The 20106-nt window shown below is 41.4% G+C and overlaps 1 protein-coding gene across 1 annotated transcript in view; it reads left to right on the top strand.

The window, feature by feature from the left end:
• LOC134910984 (proton-coupled folate transporter-like) overlaps window positions 1–20106 on the top strand; it is a 668553-nt gene that overhangs the window by 581617 nt on the left and 66830 nt on the right. The window contains exon 8 of the mRNA XM_063919378.1: window positions 16448–16604. Within this exon, the coding sequence (XP_063775448.1) occupies window positions 16448–16604 (157 nt within the window). The remainder of the gene's footprint in view (window positions 1–16447; window positions 16605–20106) is intronic.

Genomic DNA, 20106 nt, shown 5'->3' with positions numbered 1-20106 from the left:
TCATCTAAATAACCCCACACCACAAAGTGAAAACTTACTATTTCACCTGTAACTGTATTCAACTGTAATAATGCACCTAACCTATCCCTCCTAGATCTCTTTAATCTGTTAGTACAAGATTTAAACACATTTTGCCTTCTCAATAGAGGCATCCAGATCTGCACTGACCAACCTTTTTGCAATTTTCTTGCCTGCTTTCACTGTTACAAAACAATAGAACCCAGTGCTTTATTAAAAGGATGCTTTATAAAACAAAGTTAATAACTTATTTATAAATGGCAGTTAATTCTTATCTTATTTGCTGTGTCCATCCACTCCCTATATCCAGTGGCTGCTGCTGTGTCCATCCACTCCCTATGTCTAGTGGCTACTGCTGTGTCCATCCACTCCCTGTGTCCATCCACTCCCTGTGTCCATCCACTCAAGTGGCTGTGTTGTGTCTTTCTACTCCCTGTGTCCATGGGCTGTGCTGTGTCCTTCCACTCAAATGGCTGTTCTGTGTCCATCCACTCCAGTGCTGCTTATGTGTTTGTCCAGTGTTCATACACCCCAGTGCTGTTGATGTAAACAGTATGTCCAGTGTCAATCTAAAAAAAGTTAAAAAAAAACAATAAAAAAGTTGAAAAAGTAAAAAGTAAAAGTAAATAGTTAACTAAAAGTAGAATTGTATTTTTTTTACAACTTATATTTGCTGTTCCCCCACAGTGTTCACATAACATATAAGCTGACCTATCTGTTCAGTGTCCATACACTCCATTCCTGCTGACGTATCTGTCCAGTCAGGGCCACTTTAGGCAGCTGCCTAAGGGTACCAGGACCTGAGGGGGTGGTGTAGGTCTGCATTTCCCAGAAACCATCCATGTCGAACATTGAGCTCAGCTTGCCTGGCAGAAACAGACCTGGTGAGCTGGTGTCAGCATCCTGCTCTTGCCTCTGTTACATCAAATGCCCTTCTACACGGTGCCTATCATACATTACACAGTGATTGTTTTTCAGATGTTGCCCTACTCATCCTTAATCACAGCTCAGACCTTTACATAAATAGAGTTATCATGCTGTAGCACCCAGGGGGTATTTGCTATCTGCTTGCTATATACTGTCCTTTACTCTAGCACTGACACCGGACCTCAGATTAGTGGGTGATAAGTCTCACGGTCAGCACTGGCATGATGTGGTGGGCAGGAGTATGCACTGCAGCAGGAACGCACCAGGCTGGAGAAGTGCATTCCTGTCCTTGTTCTGCTGCACCAACCTATTTCAGAGTCAGACAAGGCAATACAGGTGGGTATCCCAGAGGGCCTGGCCCTTGCCTGCTGCCACCACATTATGACCAATACTTGCAGGAAAGGGCATGGAGAAAGAGGCTGCACTGAGGAGATGAGAGCCAGGTTGGTGGATGGCAGAGCGGGTGTATGAGCAGCGCACACCAGGCCCGGGGGTCTTTGTAGTGTGTGTGTGTAAGTAGTGTCTCTGTATGTTTGTGTCAGTAAATGGTGTCTGAGTGTATGTGTGTCAGTAAGCAGTGTCTGTGTAATGTGTGTGTGTCAGTGAGTGTTGTTTGTATCAGTAAGTGGTATTTGTGTAGTGCGTGTGAGTCAGTAAGTGGTGTCTGTATCAGCAAGTGGTGTCTGCGGTGTGTGTCAGTAACTGTTGTCTGTGGAGTGTGTCATTAACTGGTGTCTGTGTATTGTATGTGTCTGCAAGTGGTGTCTGTGTAGTGTGGGTGTCAGTGTAGTGTGTGGTCATGTATGGTGCCTGTAGTGTGTTGTCAGTAAGTGATGTCTGTCTAGTGTGTGTGTGTGTGTGTGTGTGTCAGTAAGTGGTGTCTGTGTAGTGTGTGTCAGTAAGTGGTATCAGTGTAGTGTGTGTTTCAGTGTAGTGTGTGGTCATGTATGGTGTCTGTATATTGTGTGTGTCATTAAGTGGTGTGTTACAGTAAGTGGTGCCTGTGTGTTTGTGTCAGTAAGTGGTGTCTGTGTACTGTGTGTGTCAGTGTAGTGTGTGGTTGTGTAGTGTGTTATCAGTAAGTGGTGTCTTTGTAGTATATGTCAGTAAGTGGCACCTTTGTAGTGTGTGTCAGTAAGTGGTGACTGTGTATGTTTCGGTCATGTATGGTGCCTGTGTAGTGTGTGTGTCAGTAAGTGGTGTCTTTTTAGTGTGTGTCAGTAAGTGGTGTCTGCGTATGTTTGTGTCAGTAAGTGGTGTCTGTGTAGTGTGTGTGTCATTGTAGTGTTTGGTTGTGTTTGGTGTCTGTATAGTGTGTGTGTGTGTGTGTGTGTGTGTGTGTGTGTGTGTGTGTGTGTCAGTAAGTGGTGTGTGTTGCAGTAAGTGGTTTCTGTGTGTGTTTGTGTCAGTGTAGTGTGTGATTGTGTGTGTGTAGTGTGTGGTCATGTATGGTGTTTGTGTAGTGTGTGTGTCAGTAAGTAGTGTCTTTGTAGTTTGTGTCAGTAAGTGGTGTCTTTGTAGTGTGTGTCAGTAAGTTGTATCTGTGTCAGCAAGGTTTGTCTGTGTATGTACATGACAGTAAGTGGTATATTTCAGTCAGTAGGTACGTGTCAGTAAAGGGTCTATGTCAGTAAGTGTTTGTGTCAGTAAGCAATGTACAGTATGTGCCAATAATAAATTGTAAAGGACCGCGCAGGTAGATAAAATAAAATACTGATTGTTCCAAATAAAAACACTTTATTAACAAAAAGTGCATATGTATCTGAACGCTAGTACCCAACAAAGTTGGATTCTATCAATCTCCACAATTTAAACCAGCATGAGGATTAATTACCAGAAATATTAACCCTTTTTTGTTTGAACATTCCTATATTGTAACACACAAATAATACTAGTTAACTCATATTTGGTTGAGATGGCAATATCCAGTTGTATAATTTTTGAATGGTCTGGACCTTGCAGTGATTGGACACTGGTATAAAATAATCATTGCCAGCTCATTTAACTATGGGGCTGTTAATAACAGAGCTCCCATACGGAATACTCTCCTATAAGAGGTTTATACTAACAATCATACTTTATATCAACAATTTAACTTCTAGATATTGCAATCTCAACCAAGTATAAGTAAAGTATTATTTGTGTGTAACAATATAGAAAATATAGAAATGTTCAAATGGAAAAGGGTTAATATTGTTCAAGTAAAGTTCAAGTAAATAAATAATACTATTAAACTGTAGTTGATTTTGTACAACTTGTGTTTGTTCTCCAATATGGATGACAGCGATCAGTCAAAAGAAGAGCAGGAGCAGCAACCAAGTACTAGCCCACTATAGCTGCTGCCACCAGTCATGATGATACCAGTCCTATAACGTCATCTACTAAAGCCCATGCCCAAGGACATAGAGGTATTTAGTCTATAACTTCAATATCAATATCCTCAATAATGATTGAAAGTAGTTCTGCATCCAGTTTGATACGAGTAGAAGACTCATCCCCTACTCAGTATTCCTCATTAGAATTCTTCAGTGCTAGGCCTGCTGCTGATGGGGATGAATCTTAATCCCATAAGGGAACCGAGAAGAATAGCATTTAAAAAAAAAATAACAATTGACTGTTAAACAATCCTTTGCCAGGGGAAGCAAGTATGACAGATGTCAGCCAGTTGCACAGCAGATCACTGATGCCATGACAGCATTGATAGTATTAGATCTGTGGCCAATATTTGGCATTAATGCTGTGTCCTTGCTACAAAATTCCATCTCTTACATTTTACTAGACAATTCCTCGCCTGTACCTGGTTGTTAAAAAAGTAAAAACTATTTATTGGTCTACAAAATGCCATTGTACCCACTGTCCACTTAGCCAGATATGTGGACAAGTGGTAGTGGGTAAATCAAAGATTACATGACTGGCAGCACACTAAGTGGCTGAATCATCTTCAGTAGCAACAGTATCTAACAAACAATGTCAACTCATTCAGAGACAGGCTACTCTGTGTATCACCTTCTTCACTAAGAGGCATACCACTGAATTCTTAGAAAATCTAAGGGATGTCATAGCAAAATGGCTTACCTCGCTTGGACTCTCATCAGGATTTGTGATTTCTGATAATGCCACAAATATTGTAAAAGCATTACAGCAGGGTAAATTACAACACATTTCATGTTTTGCTCAAACAATTAACTTAGTGGTACAGAGTTGTTGTTTTTTTTTTAAATGATGGGGCATACAGGACATGCTGTCTGTGGATTTAAAAATGAAGGGACATTTTTGGCATTCAGCAGCTGCATGCAGAAGACTGCAGTGCCTGCAATAACAGTTCAATCTGCTCTTCCACCAACTTAAACAAGAGTTAATAACAAGGTAGAATTTTACATGCTTCGGCAGATGGAGGAATGGCAGAAAGCCATCCAAAGCCATACCACTGGGAGAGGTAGGGAATGTATTTTATTGCAGAAAAGTGGATAATACTTTCTGTGTTGTAAAATGTGTTGAAACCATTTGAAACACTCACCTGTAAAGTGTGTTTAGACTCTGCCAGCTTGAGCAAGGTGATTCCCCTAATTAGACTTTTGGAAAATCAGCTTGAGAAATTGAAGGAAGAGATGAAATGAAGTGATTCCACTAAGTATGTTGGACTAGTCAATCAAATCCCTTATTCACTTTGCCAGGATCCATGTGTCATCAATATCTTGAAATTGGATCACTACATTTTGGTGACAATGTGTGATCCTTGTTTTAGTCATACTTTGTGTTCTTCTTTTCCAATGGACCTAGATATTAAGAGATGCACAGTGCTCCTGGGGAGCAAGTTGGCAGCTCAAGTGGTACATGGCACAATGATGTCTCCACAATTTGAAAGAGCCCTTGTACAAACTCGCTTTGAATTGCTTAAGCTGCCCGCCATCCATTGTGTTCTCAGAAAGAGTATTCAGCACAACCAGGAACCTTGTCGGCAATTGGTGTATTAGACTACTACCTAAAAATGTGGAGAGGGTAATCATCAAAATGAACTGTAAATCCCATTAGGAAGACCTGTACTGGCAATTATATAAGTGCAGAGACATCGTAATGGTGGATTCCCATAGGGATGAATTAATATTGTGTGAGGATAAAGTACACACTGATAAGGGTGAGGATAATGATGAAACATCATGCCACTGTAGAGCTGTTAGCCCAGATGCCCTAAACACATTGGTAGCTTGTTTTTTGTGGGGCCCAAACAAACCAACCTCAGACACAAAAGTGGCAGTCCCTGTTGCTGAAGTGCTTGGTTTGTTGAACTGAGTATTTATTTTTTATATCCAACATAAGGGTGGATTGGATGCATTTTTGAGGGGCAGGACAGTAGTCTGATTCTTGTATTGTCTGATTGCAGCTAGGCCCCACCTCACAGAGAAAATGTACCATACAATTGCCAATGCCTACCACAATCCATCAAAGATTTTTTTATTCTACTTTTATTGTCTTTTTGCCAGTAGGTCTCAGAGGTGAACATACAGGGGTTTTCTTAAGCTGTAAACCACAATCATCAAAATTATAACAAATAAAGGCTTGAAATATCTAACTTTGCATGTAATGAGTCTATATAATATATTAGTTTTACCTTTTAAGGTGAATTACTGAAATATATGAACTTTTGCATGATATTCTAATTTTCTGTGATTCACCTTTATAGTCAGTCATATCAGTTTCTGCCCTAATGGTCGATACAGTTACCTACCACAATCAATCAACCATTTTTTTTCCTTTTAATGCCTCCATTTCCCTGTACCTCCCCCGGGCCTCTGATCTAGTTCCTGATTAATTAAAACATTCTACAGTCATAAAGTTTATTAAAATGCCATACTGTCTGCCACTTCACTGCCATTCTATTTCCAAAATGTACCATATTTGAAGCTGAACAGCCACATGTGTTTGCTGTCACTTAGATTACTCAGACAGCTAGCTCGGTGCAACCTTTTTGCCTGAACTGGATAAAAACTATATTGTGAGCTTTGATGTGCTTAATTGAATGGCACAGAGGTAAATAATACTGTAGGAACAAAAAAAAAGGCCCAAATTATGTAATTTTAGCTATTTTGATCAGTTTTTGAAAAAAAAAATACAGATCCAAAACCAAAACATGTGAGGGCAGTTTTGGCAAAACCAAAACATGAAGTTAATAAAGATCCAAAAACCAAAACACGTGGGTCGGCAGTTTAGAATAAAACTGTAAGGGTTTTGTCTGTACATTGGAATTTTATTTTTGAGAAATATACTTCTAGGGACTGTTTCTGAACTATAGAGATGAAAAACAAAACTGAATTTTTGTCTGTTTGCTGTGGCATCTCGCTGAAACTACTGGATGAATTTGGATCGCATTTTGACTATTGTATATCTTAGTGACGTACAAGGACATCAAGGAGAGGAGCAATAAAGGAAAAACTAGTTGGGGCAAATGCTCACGACTGCAGACGTAGATCTCAGGGCCATCTGCTTTTCCCATGGGCAGCTTAACGTTGCTTGGTCATGAGTTAGTAGCCCCAAGCCTCTTTTTGAGTAAATCCCTTAAGGAAAAGCAGCAAATATTGTATTTTAATATTTAAAATACACATCACAATATTAGATGGCCCTACTGTCACTGTAAAATAAGTTCCACAATAGCAGACATCCATGGGAGCGGAGCCGCTGGCAAACGCTAGTATAAGATTTTGGAGTGTGGGAATTTGTGCCTATTCATTCTGTAGAGAATTTATGAGGTTAGGCACTGATGTTGGAGTAGGCCTGGCTCACAATCTCTGTTCCAGTTCACCCCAAAGGGGCTCGACAGGGTTGAGGTCAGAGCTCAAGAGTCACTGAACTCTTCAGAATGACCCATTTTTTTTATCATAAATGTTTGCAAATGGAGACTAGCATATCTAGCTGCTTGATTTTATACACTTGTGGAAACGGGTTTTGAGGGGTTGGGTATGGGTTCCCGCTTAGACTGAAGACAGACACCAGCATTCCAATGACCAGGAATTTCAATTTCTATTATCCAGTAATTCCTTCCTAACACTATCATTTTTTTAGGCATACTGAAAAATAATGAATGGTGTTTTTTTAAACTTGATACAGGTTGAGTATCCCTTATCCAAAATGCTTGGGACTGGAAGTATTTTGGATATCGTATTTTTCCGTATTTTGGAATAATTGCACACCATAATGAGATATCATGGTGATGGGACCTAAGTCTAAGCACAGAATACATTTATGTTTGATATACACCTTATACACACAGCCTGAAGATAATTTTAGCCAATATTTTTAATAACTTTGTTCATTAAACAAAGTGTGTGTACATTCACACAATTCATTTATGTTTCATATACACCTTATACACACAGCCTAAAGGTCATTTAATACAATATTTTTAATAGCTTTGTGTATTAAACAAAGTTTGTGTACATTGAGCCATCAGAAAACAAAGGTTTTACTATCTCACTCAAAAAATTCCGTATTTCGTAATATTCCGTATTTCAGAATATTTGGATATGGGATACTCAACCTGTACTAAGAAGAATAAGAATATTGTCTACAATTAATGTAGCTCACACATTTACAATAATTCCGTGAGCTCGAATTATATATATTCCACAAGATTTACTGCTTGATTGATGATCTCTACAATATATTACTCATTAATGTTTGTTGTAATAATTTATGGAAATTGCCTAGTTCTAAATTAAAATGTGTGAGCAAACATATTCTTTAAAGTCAGCATTACTGCCAGGTATAGAAGGTACAGGAGAATGATAAATTACCTCCACATATCTTGTAGAAACCTCTAATTGTTCTGTAACAACTCTCTTGCAAGGGCTAAATAACTTGACATTGTACTAAATATTTCAACTAAATATAATTTTCAATTAAAAGTCAGAATGGTAATTAACCTTTCCCTCATTTCAATCTAATACATAAAATCCAGGCAACTGTGTGCCATAATTAGTATTTTACTGAAACTTTATTAACTGAGAATATAACAATCAGACAATTACTGATTTCTAATGTACACATTAAATTATAAAATATATGTTTATTACCTAAGAATTAACTGTATTAGTGACACTGCATGAATTGGGGTGTGCAATTTACACACTGTTGTTATAAAGGATGCAGTAATATAAGTTACTATAGCTTTTGTGACAGAACCACATAGATGAAGTACAGTCCAACACACTTTATTCCACCACAGGCAGTTTAAAGAACTTCATGCAGGATTTGCAGGTCATGTTTTACATACAGTTTAAAATAACAACAGCAGTCACAGTACAACAGGGTACAGTCTTTCCAATGCAGTTGGTATAACAATTCGAGATGCCTCCTAACCTAATCCCACACCCCATTCGTATACCTCTGGATGACTGGTTTACCATCAGAGGCAATAGCCTACTGAAATAATGATTTTTTTAAAGGTAGCAAACAAATGTAGGGACAGAGGGGGTAATTCCAAGTTGATTGCAGCAGGAAATTTTTTAGCAATTGGGCAAAACCATATGCACTGCAGGGGGGGGGGGGGCAGATAAAACATTTGCAGAGAGAGTTAGATTTGGGTGGGTTATTTTGTTTTTGTGCAGGGTAAATACTGGCTGCTTTATTTTTACACTGCAATTTAGATTGCAGATTGAACTCACCACACCCAAATCTATCTCTTTCTGCACATGTTATATCTGCCTCCCCTGCACTGCACATGGTTTTGCCCAACTGCTAAAAAATGTCCTGCTGCGATCAACTTGGAATTACCCCCCGAGAGAGGGGCAACAGGGACATAAGGAAAGTGAGAGAGGCAGCAGGTAGATGGGAACAGAGAGAGGCATTACAAACTTCACCTCCATAGTGAAGCCTGGGAGCCCCCTCCTGCACATCTTTATAGGGAGCACACCCCAGGACCGAGCTACCCATGTTCCTGTATAGGGAGCACCCCATCTCCTACATGTTATCTGCCATCAGCTGCCCAGGCAGGAGGTAGCGCAGATGTCTAGGGGCAGTCAGGGAGTGGATAATAAGAGAAGGTGGAGGGCAGCCCTCTACCCGGCCACATGGCTCTCTGCAGCTCTGGCACTTGCAGCCGCTGTGGGCCTGCAGCGTGGATAGCATTCACTACTTCTTCTGGCGGAGGGGGGGGGGGGGGTGGACTGCACCTATGATTGCTCTTCACGCGTGGGGGAAGGTGAGACATGGGCCATACCGTTGGCTGGGTGCAGGGGGTTCTGCGGGCCCTGGAAGCATCTCAGACCACACAGCAGCTGCACCCTTTCACCCTCAGTCATTACGCCACTGCCCTCTGGGTTGTCTTACATATAGTAGTTTGACAGGACTATATCCTGTAAAAGATTGGGGCATCTCTTGAACTGTGAACACTAAGTAATGTAAGAGTAGGCCCCAATCTCTTTTTTGTTTCCTTAGACACTGCCCTCTTTATCATCTGCATAAGGGTCTGGTTAAATAGTTCTACATTAACATCTGTCTACAGGCACAGGTGTTTCATCTATCTGGATACAAAAGGGCTACCTTGGTCCATCAGGACCTCCTTTGGTATGCCCACATGAGTATATAGCATCAATAACTCATGGGAAATAGTGCTAGATTTCATATTTCTTAGCAGTATAGCCTCCAGGTATAGTGGCATAATCTACTTTGATGGCCACAAGCAAATTTTTCCACTGGCTCTATCAGATCCATACAAATGCACTGAAAAGGCACAGAAATGACAGGAAGGGGAACTAGGGGTGCCCTAAACTCTGGTCGGGGTGCCGTCTTCTGACTCACTGCGCATTCTTGACAATATTTCTTTACAGCTGTATGAATACCTGGTCAAAAGAACCTTAGCTGTATGCGTTGGAGAGTTTTCTTCTCCCATAAGTGGCCACACCACAGATGCATGTATGCTGCCCTCAATACTAACTGTTCATGTTTTTGAGGTACCAACAATTGGTCTACCCTTTTAATTTGCAAATAGGTTACATAATACAACAAATCATTTTTCAATATGAAATATGGTACACCTGCTGGTTGCAAAGAAGCAAATACTTTACCATTAACCACTAGCACATTTTCAAATGCATTAATAAAATTCCCATTTTCTTGCTGGTCTCATCCAAAGAATTGTAAAGACATCTGTTTACCAATGGGAACCCACTGGGCCTCAGTCTCACTTTCCTTCTGTTGTTCCCTGGCCAAAGAGGTTTCACAGTTGCCAAGCTTTGGTATTCCAAAGACCTTGACTCCTGGGACACTTCAGCCACTGTTCACCTGCTGGCATTATGCCATGTAACTATCTCCTGTAGCAGTGGGAAATTACATCCCAGGATAAGCGGATAAGGTGGTCTGGAGGTTACTGTGGCAACCACCTTTAATGATCGCCCTTTTATAATTATTATTATTATTATTATTGGTAGCTGCACTCATGGGCATTCCTCTACATCTACATGAATGCACAGTCCTTTTACAGGATAGGTTAGCAGAGATGATGGTCAGCTCACTGCCAGTTTCAACTAATGCCCAGATCTCCTGACCTTCCACTTGTACCGACAGCCAAGACAAGATGGTTTCTGTCAGGGAAATGCCTCCAGCAGCTATGCTGACCACACGTCTAGTTGCTCTTCCTGTACTGTGATCCATTAACTCACTGTGTTTTGGGCAGTCCTGCCGTACATATCCTGGCTCAATACAATCAAAGCACACAAATGGAGACGGATTGGTTTGTTTGACAGCAGGGCACCTAGTTTTGGGCTTAGGTACTGATGTTAACAACAGAGTGGCTTATTCAACTTCTCTAGCATCATGTATGGCTCAATTGTCATGGCTAAATTCTGAAATGTTTGAGGGTCAGCCTGCAGGGACCATTGTTGCATGCAACGGTTCAATACCTATATAGCATGGTCTAAAGCATCAATTTCTAATATACAGTACATGGAGCTGTATGTTTTTCTCCAGTTGTAGCCATGCCTGTCACCCCAACTCTGCTGAGAATGGCCTCATTCAGATGAGGTAGGAACTAACTTCAGCTATTTTCAGATCAGTATATGCTTGCTGTGACTCCCCTGTGAGGCAGGGAGCTAACCTGGCAGCACATTCCTCCTCCGGCCACAGAAACAGTATGGCAGTGCTGCCTCTGAATTTGAGGACAGACAGATTTTGTTGGCCAGCAGCCAGATTTTGCTGTCCTGTAGCCAATTCAGAAAACACTTTCAATACCTCCTGCATATTTCCCTGTTTTTCATAAATAAATTTAAAAGGCTTAAGTAACTGGCTAAAATAAGCCAGATTCCCGGGACACCATCTCAGCTGTTTCCCTTAACACTGCACACCATTCCTTTGGCTTCCAGCTCTAAGCACAGGAATTAGCAAACAATTTGTAAACAGCCTGCAAAAAAAACACATTTAGTAGTATCTGTTGTCGCTTTATGATTTAAAACTCACCAAGCCACTATGCAGCAGGTAGCATCCTGCAATGTTTCTCACTGCTGCTGTTGGTGGATTTGGTTTAAGTACCAGGATTTTGCTGTGGATATCGTCCAGCAATTGGAGTCCTTGTTCAATCGACAAATGTGACAAAACCACATACTGTAGATCGGAGTACAGTACAACACACTTTATTTCACCTTAGGCAGTTTATACAACTTCATGCAGGATTTGCAGGTCAGGTTTTAGAGGCAGTTTAAAATAGCAACAGCAGCCACAGTACAGCAGGATAATGGGGGTCATTCCGACCCGATCGCTTGCTGCAATTTGTCGCAGTGCAGCGAGCGGGTCGAAACTGCGCATGCGCCGGCGCCGCAGTGCGCCGGCCCATTGCAGTCGTCGTTGCCCAGCGATCACCTCTGAGACAGAGGCGGTCGCTGGGGGGAGGGGGCTGAATGGTGGCGTTAAGCCACCGTTTAGTAGGCGCGGTCCAGCCAACGCAGGCGTGGCTGGACCATTGGGGGTGTGTGGCGCGGCGGCTGCGTGACATCTCGCGCAGCCGCTGCGGCCAGGGACAGCGACACACAACTCCCGGCCAGCCGCAGGAGCTGCGCTGGCCGTGAGTTACTCCACAGATACAAAGGCATTGCGATGCTTTTGTATTTGTCCGGGCGTCCCCCCGCATGTCTGAGTTTACGATCGTAGCTATGCTAAATATAGCACAACTTTGGTCAACTCGGAATGACACCCAAAGTCTTTTCAACGCAGTTGGTATAACAATTTCAGATTACTCCTAACCTAACCCCACACCCCATTCATATCATCTGGTCAACTGGTTCACCGTCAGTAGCAATTACCTACTGAACAAACACATTTTAAAGGTAGCAGACAAGTTGTAGTAATCACCCACACTGTGGCTTACAACAGACTCAGTCAAACCCCGGACTGGATTCCATCAGACCTGTTGGTGCTTCTCCAATCCTGCAAAAGCCTGTCGTTCCACACTAACCTCATGTGGAATCATGCTGTACCTGCTACACTTTGTCTTAAGTGTGATACAGTACATTCTAAATAAAAAAATTGTATGTATTTTACCAGGAAGAAATACTTTTCTTTTTCAGCTATGTTCTTTATAGATTATATTCAGTTATTACGAAATATCAGATAAAAGACTTTATGCATTGCAGCAGAATTTTTTTAGAGCCACAAAATTTCAAACAAGTTGCAGATTGAGTTGACTAACCTGAAGTGTGAGATGTATCAACACCAAAAATGTGGTCAAACCTCAAAAATATAAATTTTATGGAATTTATCGTGCCCGGTTTAGTTTTGTCTGAAGGAAGTAAACTCTTTACCACCTTCGAGCCTATAGTGGGCGCTCTTCTATAAATACATTTTGGTTTATCGGGTAATAATTCCCCTATAATGGGGTCTCTCTTAAAATTTTCCAGTGCTTAGATAGGATGGTCTCTAGCTGTTTGTATTGACTGTTATAGGTAGTTGTGAAGGCCCAATTATATACTGTATTTATAGAAGAGCGCCCACTATGGGATCGAATGTACTTGTGGTCTCTACTATATAGGTCGGACCTCCAGGCCACTTAAAATAAGACTGGGGAAACACCTACGAAATATAAAGAAGGGCTTACACACCCATTCTTTATCCGACCACTTCAGATTAAAGCATAATAGTAAAACATCAGAGATTAGAAGGTTCTTTGGGTTGAAACATATATCAGGTCATCGCAGACAAAGGGATCTGGCCACCCAATTAGCTAAGACAGAAATGAAATTAATTTTTGAATTAGGGACTTTGAAGCCAGGTGGTCTTAACTTGGATTTTGAAGTTAAGTGGTTTATATAGAAATTGATTGTGGTTCTTTTTATCAGTTAATGAGTTTTTGATTGATTAATTAGTCCCACTATTCCACATGTTCCCCTCTACATTAAGGACCCATAATATATGTTTAAGTTCATCTAAGTATTAGTATTTTTCAGCACGGGCACTTTTATTTTAAGAATTTTTAATGATGCATTTTATGTAAAGAAACTGAATGTATTAACTATAAAGTATCATGTTAAGTTTTATAAAAAAAAAACTGTTTTTAAATTATCCATTGGATTGCACAGGACCGTATTCGTATAATAACAAATGGAGACCGGCCGCTGGACGGAGACGTTTCCAGGGCAACAATAGATACACATCAAGAAAGCCCCGGCCGGAAATGACGCACCTAGTCATAAGGGTATGGACTGCAGGCATTATGGAAAATGGAGTCCGTCCAGATCCGCCAGCAGAAGTGACGTCTACGGCACCATAGCAACCCGCTGCAGTGCGCAGCTGTTGGGGGACTTTTAATGAATAAATGAATCAAACTGACATCAGCTGCGACCGGAGCTCTACCATTGGACAGGGGACATTTAAATAACAACGTTTGGAAGCTCCACACACGGACTCCTTGAAAAAGACCCCAGAACAGGGGTAGAAACGCGTCGGAGGGAACAGCCAAAGCCACTCAGGACGGCCGTGTGACTGTGACACCGGGAGACCCATTACAGCCCGATTCAACATCAATGGTGCCCGGGACTCACCTGTATTGTGCTGTCTTTGAACTGTTTATTCAGTTCATGGAATTCCGGTAATTACATTCACTTGATCTGTACTGGATGATTTGGTGTTCATACGTTCCATGTGGAGCTAAATATGTCTGTTTTCTGTATATTATGTAATTAAAGATGTTTGTAATGTACTTCACTATATGAACTTTTTTCTCTCATATGCATACATCATTTGGGTACAATTGCCAATAACCCTAAGAGAGAGTCAGATCAGAATCATTTCTGCAGATCATCCTGTAAACAGCAGCGCCGGATAAGTGATACCTATACTTTGTTTTCTGCATTATTTTGTGACTACCTCAAGGTTCAGTGAGGTGGTCAAGAACTGTTACTTATGGGTTCTGACTAACTCATTACTGAAAAGAAACTTGACATAAAGGTTACAGTATGTACTTTTCATTAGGGAAACCTAAACTTCTACTTTTAGGACAACAAATCCTAATGTCCTCATCAATGATTTCTCTAAACAGAGAAAAATACAGATGCAGCCTCGCTCATGTAGCCTTCTCTGCTGCGCCTAGATGCACCAAGGGTTATTAACATAAGCCTTTCATCTATTGTTCTCAGCTGCAATACAATACAGAGAGAACAATACAGCAGGGGATTAAGTCCGACAGCACTGGCTCAGTTAATCCTATTAAAGGGATAGATGAGCAGGGCTCCATCTGTATGGGCTGCCTCAGATAAGCTCTATCTCAAATCTTCTGTGTCAGTCAGCACTCGTGGAGCCAGAATACCTGAATCTAACCGTGTCAGACTGTATGTACAAGCAATTTCTCATTTCTTTATGGATACTGTTTTTATTTTGATTATAAGTCTTTTAATTTTAGTATACAGTACCTACATCACCAACTTTCATGATAGACATATATGTTAACAATATATTGGGAGATACTTTACAGATGGAGCCATGCTCATTGAGCGTGGCTACTTCGCAGGCGGGAGTGAGCAGCATCCCTAGGTGCACCTGTGCCTCTGCCCGCTGCCAAGCTTACACAGACGCTCCCATTCACTTTAAATGGGGTGTGTGCACGTCTATAACACATGCGCGCCCCGATAGCTCCCGGCGGTCCGCCTAGCTGGGCACGACTAGACACAGATAGAACCACGATTAGCGTGGCTCCATCTGTACCTCCATTCCAACAACTCACCAATATGGGGAAGTTGAAATGATTGGCTCAATAATAAATATTCACGACAGTGGGTATATGTATCAAACCTTTCAAAGAGCGGACAAGTGGAGAAGTTGCTCATGGAAACCAATTATCTTCTAACTATTATTTTATAGAGCTTATGATTTTCTACGGGCAACTTCTACACTTGTCCTCTTCTTGAGTCTTCAGAAGGTTTGAAACATTTCCCTCATAGTCATCCAGATTCACAAGATCATCTCAAATGGGGAACTGTGAGGATAATGGGTTTATTGAATAAGTGTTTCTCGAATAGAGCTGCATCATGGTCTATTAACAGCTCCACTTTACCACTACTTGGTTTTTTAATGGTTTCCAATAAGTTTACATTTAGGCTTATGCACATTGTCATAATTTGAGTTTTATAATGAGTTATCATGACAAGTGGAAGCAAGTGCACGAGGTGTGGGTAAGGTATAAATGTTTTATTTTTTGTATGTTACAGATGGTCTTGATAAAAGGGCAGAAGCCCTGAAACGTTGATTACATTACAGTGTCTGTGTGTTTGTTAAGCCTCCACGAGTGCCAGCTTTCCTTGGATCTATTGAATTGTTTATTCGAGCAGGGCACCGGAGCATACACTATATTAACCTTTGGAGTGCTGGACGTATATTGGATTTTCATATATATATATATATATATATATATGCACACATATTTACTCCTGCATAGCAAGCCTGCAGATTCTAACTATATGAAGCTTCTACAAAACCTTTGCAACTAGGCAGATCTATGTAGGGGTCCAGCCACACACTACATATATCTGCTCAGTCACTCACAATGCTGATTATATCTCTGACAATTAATTTGCAAGTGACCTATCCAGGATTAGAACCCACAACCTATTACACTGGAAACATGCACCTTACTGATGGAGATATCTGCTCTTGCATAGGAAGTATGAGAATTCTAACTACAGTATATGAAGTTACTTGTAATTGTCTGATAAATAATTTCATATAGTTAGAATGTTCATGCTTCCTTTATAGGGGCAAATAGCTTCATCAGTAAGGTGTCTGCTTCCAGTGTATCTATAATAAAGAGGGTGTGATTTGTAAGGTGTAGTGACTAGTGGGGAAGTCGGCTACGGAAGAGATACCGGCTGCTGTCATTTAACTTACTTGATTAATGTTGCTGAACACATGTAACAGAAGGAGAGGTGCCCCCCTTCAAAGCAGGAGCCCGGCGGTAGCTGACTCCGTTGCCTCCCAGAGTTCTGCCTCTGTGTAGTGTATAATGTTTTGTTTTCTTTCTGTTTTTCCTTAGGTGCCATGTTTTCCATTATGGCATCTGTTGAAACTACATGCTTACTTATTGGTGCAGCAATATTCAATGGACTGTACCCAGCAACCCTCTCAACGTTTCCAGGAATGTGCTTCATAATTATGGCAACTTTCATGATGATTACTTTTGTGTTGATTCAGTAAGTACTTAAGCATTTGTATTTGTTTGTTTAGTTTTTTAAGTTGTTTAGTGTAGTTTGTTATACATATGTATTACTGATACATATATTACTGATACATTCATAAGAAAATGTATATGGTGAGAACTAAAAAATACGTTGCTTAGATAATTAAAATTAAATGCAAGGCAATGATTTTAGGTACTCTTCATATTCATTAATGATAACTATATTATTTTGACTTAAAACTTTATTATTTTCACTATAATAATTGGGGCCATATAGAATGTATCACCAACTGCAGTTTTAATGCAGTTGTGAGTTCATAATTTCTATGCCAACTCACAATGCGGTAATGTAAATTACTACTTGTACTGTATTTATCATAGTTGGGGTGCTGGGCAGGGGTGAAACTATACTTTCTGTCAGCTGTGGCAAAGACTCATTTTGGAATTTCTTCCCTCATTTAGAAGGTAGTTGCGTCCTCTACCTATATGACTGCCATCAGTAGCTGCCATATAGTACAAAGAGCATACCAGTGACCGCCAAACAATACCACATTGACCGCAATATAATGCAGAAGACATCACAGTGACTACTATACAGTATATTGCAGATAATGGTATGGTTAGGGTTAGGCTGTGGTTAGGGTAATATAGTACTGTTGACATGCATCATGGTGGCACTATGTCAAGTGCGACATGATGTAAAATGATGACATTGTGACCATGTTAACATTCATACCACATTGCAATTCTGGTGGTGACATTCTGAAAATTTATATTGTATACCACATCCACAGAGAGCATCACAGTGACTGCCATATAATTCATAGAGTGTCAGTGACCATAATACTGTATATTACTGAGAGTATCCGTAACGGTCATACAAAATATAAAGCATCAGTGACTGCCAAATGCACAGAACATCTTAATGACCACCTTATAAAGCATCAGTGACCACTGTACAATTGGGCCGAATCAGACCTGATCACTAGGCTGTGTTTTCTCACAACCTGCGATCAGATCTGAACTGCGCATGCGTATGCACTGCAATGCACGGGCACGACAGACCGCGGCAATGGGGATCGCTGGTCAGTGACTGAATGGTGTGAAAATTCTGAATGCACCAGCAATCTCAAGGATATTGACAGGAAGAGGCCGTTTGTGGGTGGCAGCTGACCGTTTTCAAGGAGTGTCTGAGAAAACACAGGAGGGATCTGGCGTTTGTTGGAAGGGTTTCTGACATCAGCTCCGGACCCAATCTTCGCAGCAGCTGAGTAAGTCCTGGGCAGTGCAGAGACTGTACTATATAATATAAAGCAACAGTGACCACCGTATAATAAAGGAGTGTATATACCATACAATGCAAATAGTATTTTTCATTACCTTTACCATTGCCTCATCAAGAACACTTCCTTAAAAATGATTTACTACTTCATTATCATTGTAACAACCCTGCTCAATGTAATATATATAATTAATACCCTTACAATAAGTATCTATATTATCCCCATTATTAGTTAGCCCCAACATTATAAAATAATTCTATTTATGTATATTATCTCACTAATTACCTCCCTCAGTCTCATAATAAAATCAACTTATATAAATCTATTAAAGTATTAAAACCTTACCACTTAATTCTTACTATTACCTACCATAAGCCATACACTCCCAGTCCCCCGTGGGTTGGGATTGATTTGCCGATTTTCGGGTTGCCAGCAGCCAGAATACCGACAGCAGGATTATGATAGAATCCCAACACGGGAAGCTAAGTATACTTATCCTCCCCCAATGCCCCGTAACCCTAACCTCCCCTCCCAGCAGCCAAATCCTAACCCTCCACCTCCTGCAGTCTAACCCTCCCAGGTGGTGCCTAAACCTAACCTTCATCCTCGCTGCCAAAACCTGTCCCCCTGTCAGCAACCTAATCCTAACCATCCCCACGCAGATGAAACCTAAAGTGGACCCACTGCCCCCATGCCCAAACATACAGTTGGATATCTCTTTTATTCCTAATATAGCAGTCACTGTGCTCAGGAAGCAGAGCATAGCCTGAGAAAGGGATATCTGTATGCTAATGCCCTCTCTCCCTGTTCCCCGGGATTGCAGCTACTGCAGAAGTTGTAACTATGGTGATTCCTCCTTCTGTAAGCAAGGGCACATGCCTGGATTCCCTTCTAAAATCACATCTGGTGCTGGGACAGAGCTTCTGACTAATACCCCTTTCAGACTGACAAGAGCCGGGTCACACCCGGGAATGTGTACACAGGTGCTTCCCAGGTGCGACCCGGCTTGAGACCCCTTCAGACTTGCGGCCTGACCCGGCATATTGCTGGGTTGGTGACGTCACCGCTGACGTTACCGGAGGCTGTGCTTGGAGATGATCATCTCCAAGCACCGCCTCCTTCAATGCAGAGAACGGATGCCGGGTCGCCTTGACCCGGCATACCTATTCAAACTCACCGCATCCCGGGACGATCCCGGATTCAACCCTGGACGAGACCTGGGATGAAATGCCCGGACGCTCGTCCCGGGATATTGTTCCTTTACCCCTTCACACTGAGCATATTCCCGGGTTGATGCGCGTTCACGTGCAATATCCCGAGAATTTTTTGTCAGTCTGAAAGGGGTATAAGGTGGTTATTCAGGTTGGTTCGTTCCTGTGATCCGCTGTGCAGTTTACCGATAATCAGGAAACTGCACATGTGCAGGACCTGTTCTGTGTATGTGCAGAAGGGGTCCTGTGATTGCATTGCAGTAATGAGAATGCCTCTGCCTGATTTACAGGCAGAGTTATTTGGGGGGAGGGGGGCGGATGGCCAGCATTGCTGGTAATGAGGGACGTGTCGCCCTCATTTCTGGTAGTGGTGAGGCCAAGGACTGCATCACAAGATGCAGTTACCTTGGCCTTGGAAGCTGCCATGCGATGGCCAGCCTGAGTAAGCTGAGGCTTACTCAGCTTGCTGTCGCAGATGACTGATGGTCGTGATGTTTGATCCCAGGCTGCGACACTGTCACAATGCTGCAATCGCAAATGCAGCAAGGAGGTGTGTACACGCCTCCTACTGCATTTGCATTGCTCTGGATTGCATTTGCAAAACTACTGTGAGCAGCTTTACAATTGCAATCCATGCTGAATGACGGCCTACAGTAAGTCCTGTCCTGGTAAAGAGTGTCAGTCTGTGCATGCATTAGTGAGAGCTTTTACCATAATGTTGTACCTCTAAAAGAGATCATACATAATTGAATCCCCCCCTCCCTTTGGTTTGCACAATACACAAGTGATGTGCACCATACAATTCATCTACATCCAAGTGATATCAATTAAGAGCACTACAGAAAATACTGCTTTTCAGTAACAGGTGATATAAAGGGTCAAGATATAAATACACCATTTGCATTTATACTATATTTTCTGTATGTTCCATGTAATATTCAAATTTGTTCTGACAAAAATAAATTCAGCTGGATAGACTACAAAGTAAAAATGTTCCCAGAGAATTGCTTTTACATAGAAA

The sequence above is a fragment of the Pseudophryne corroboree genome, chromosome 4 (assembly GCF_028390025.1).
Source record: "Pseudophryne corroboree isolate aPseCor3 chromosome 4, aPseCor3.hap2, whole genome shotgun sequence".
Taxonomy (NCBI): domain Eukaryota; kingdom Metazoa; phylum Chordata; class Amphibia; order Anura; family Myobatrachidae; genus Pseudophryne; species Pseudophryne corroboree.
The sequence above is the reverse complement of the archived record's forward strand: the minus strand, read 5'-3'. Positions and strand labels throughout refer to the sequence as shown.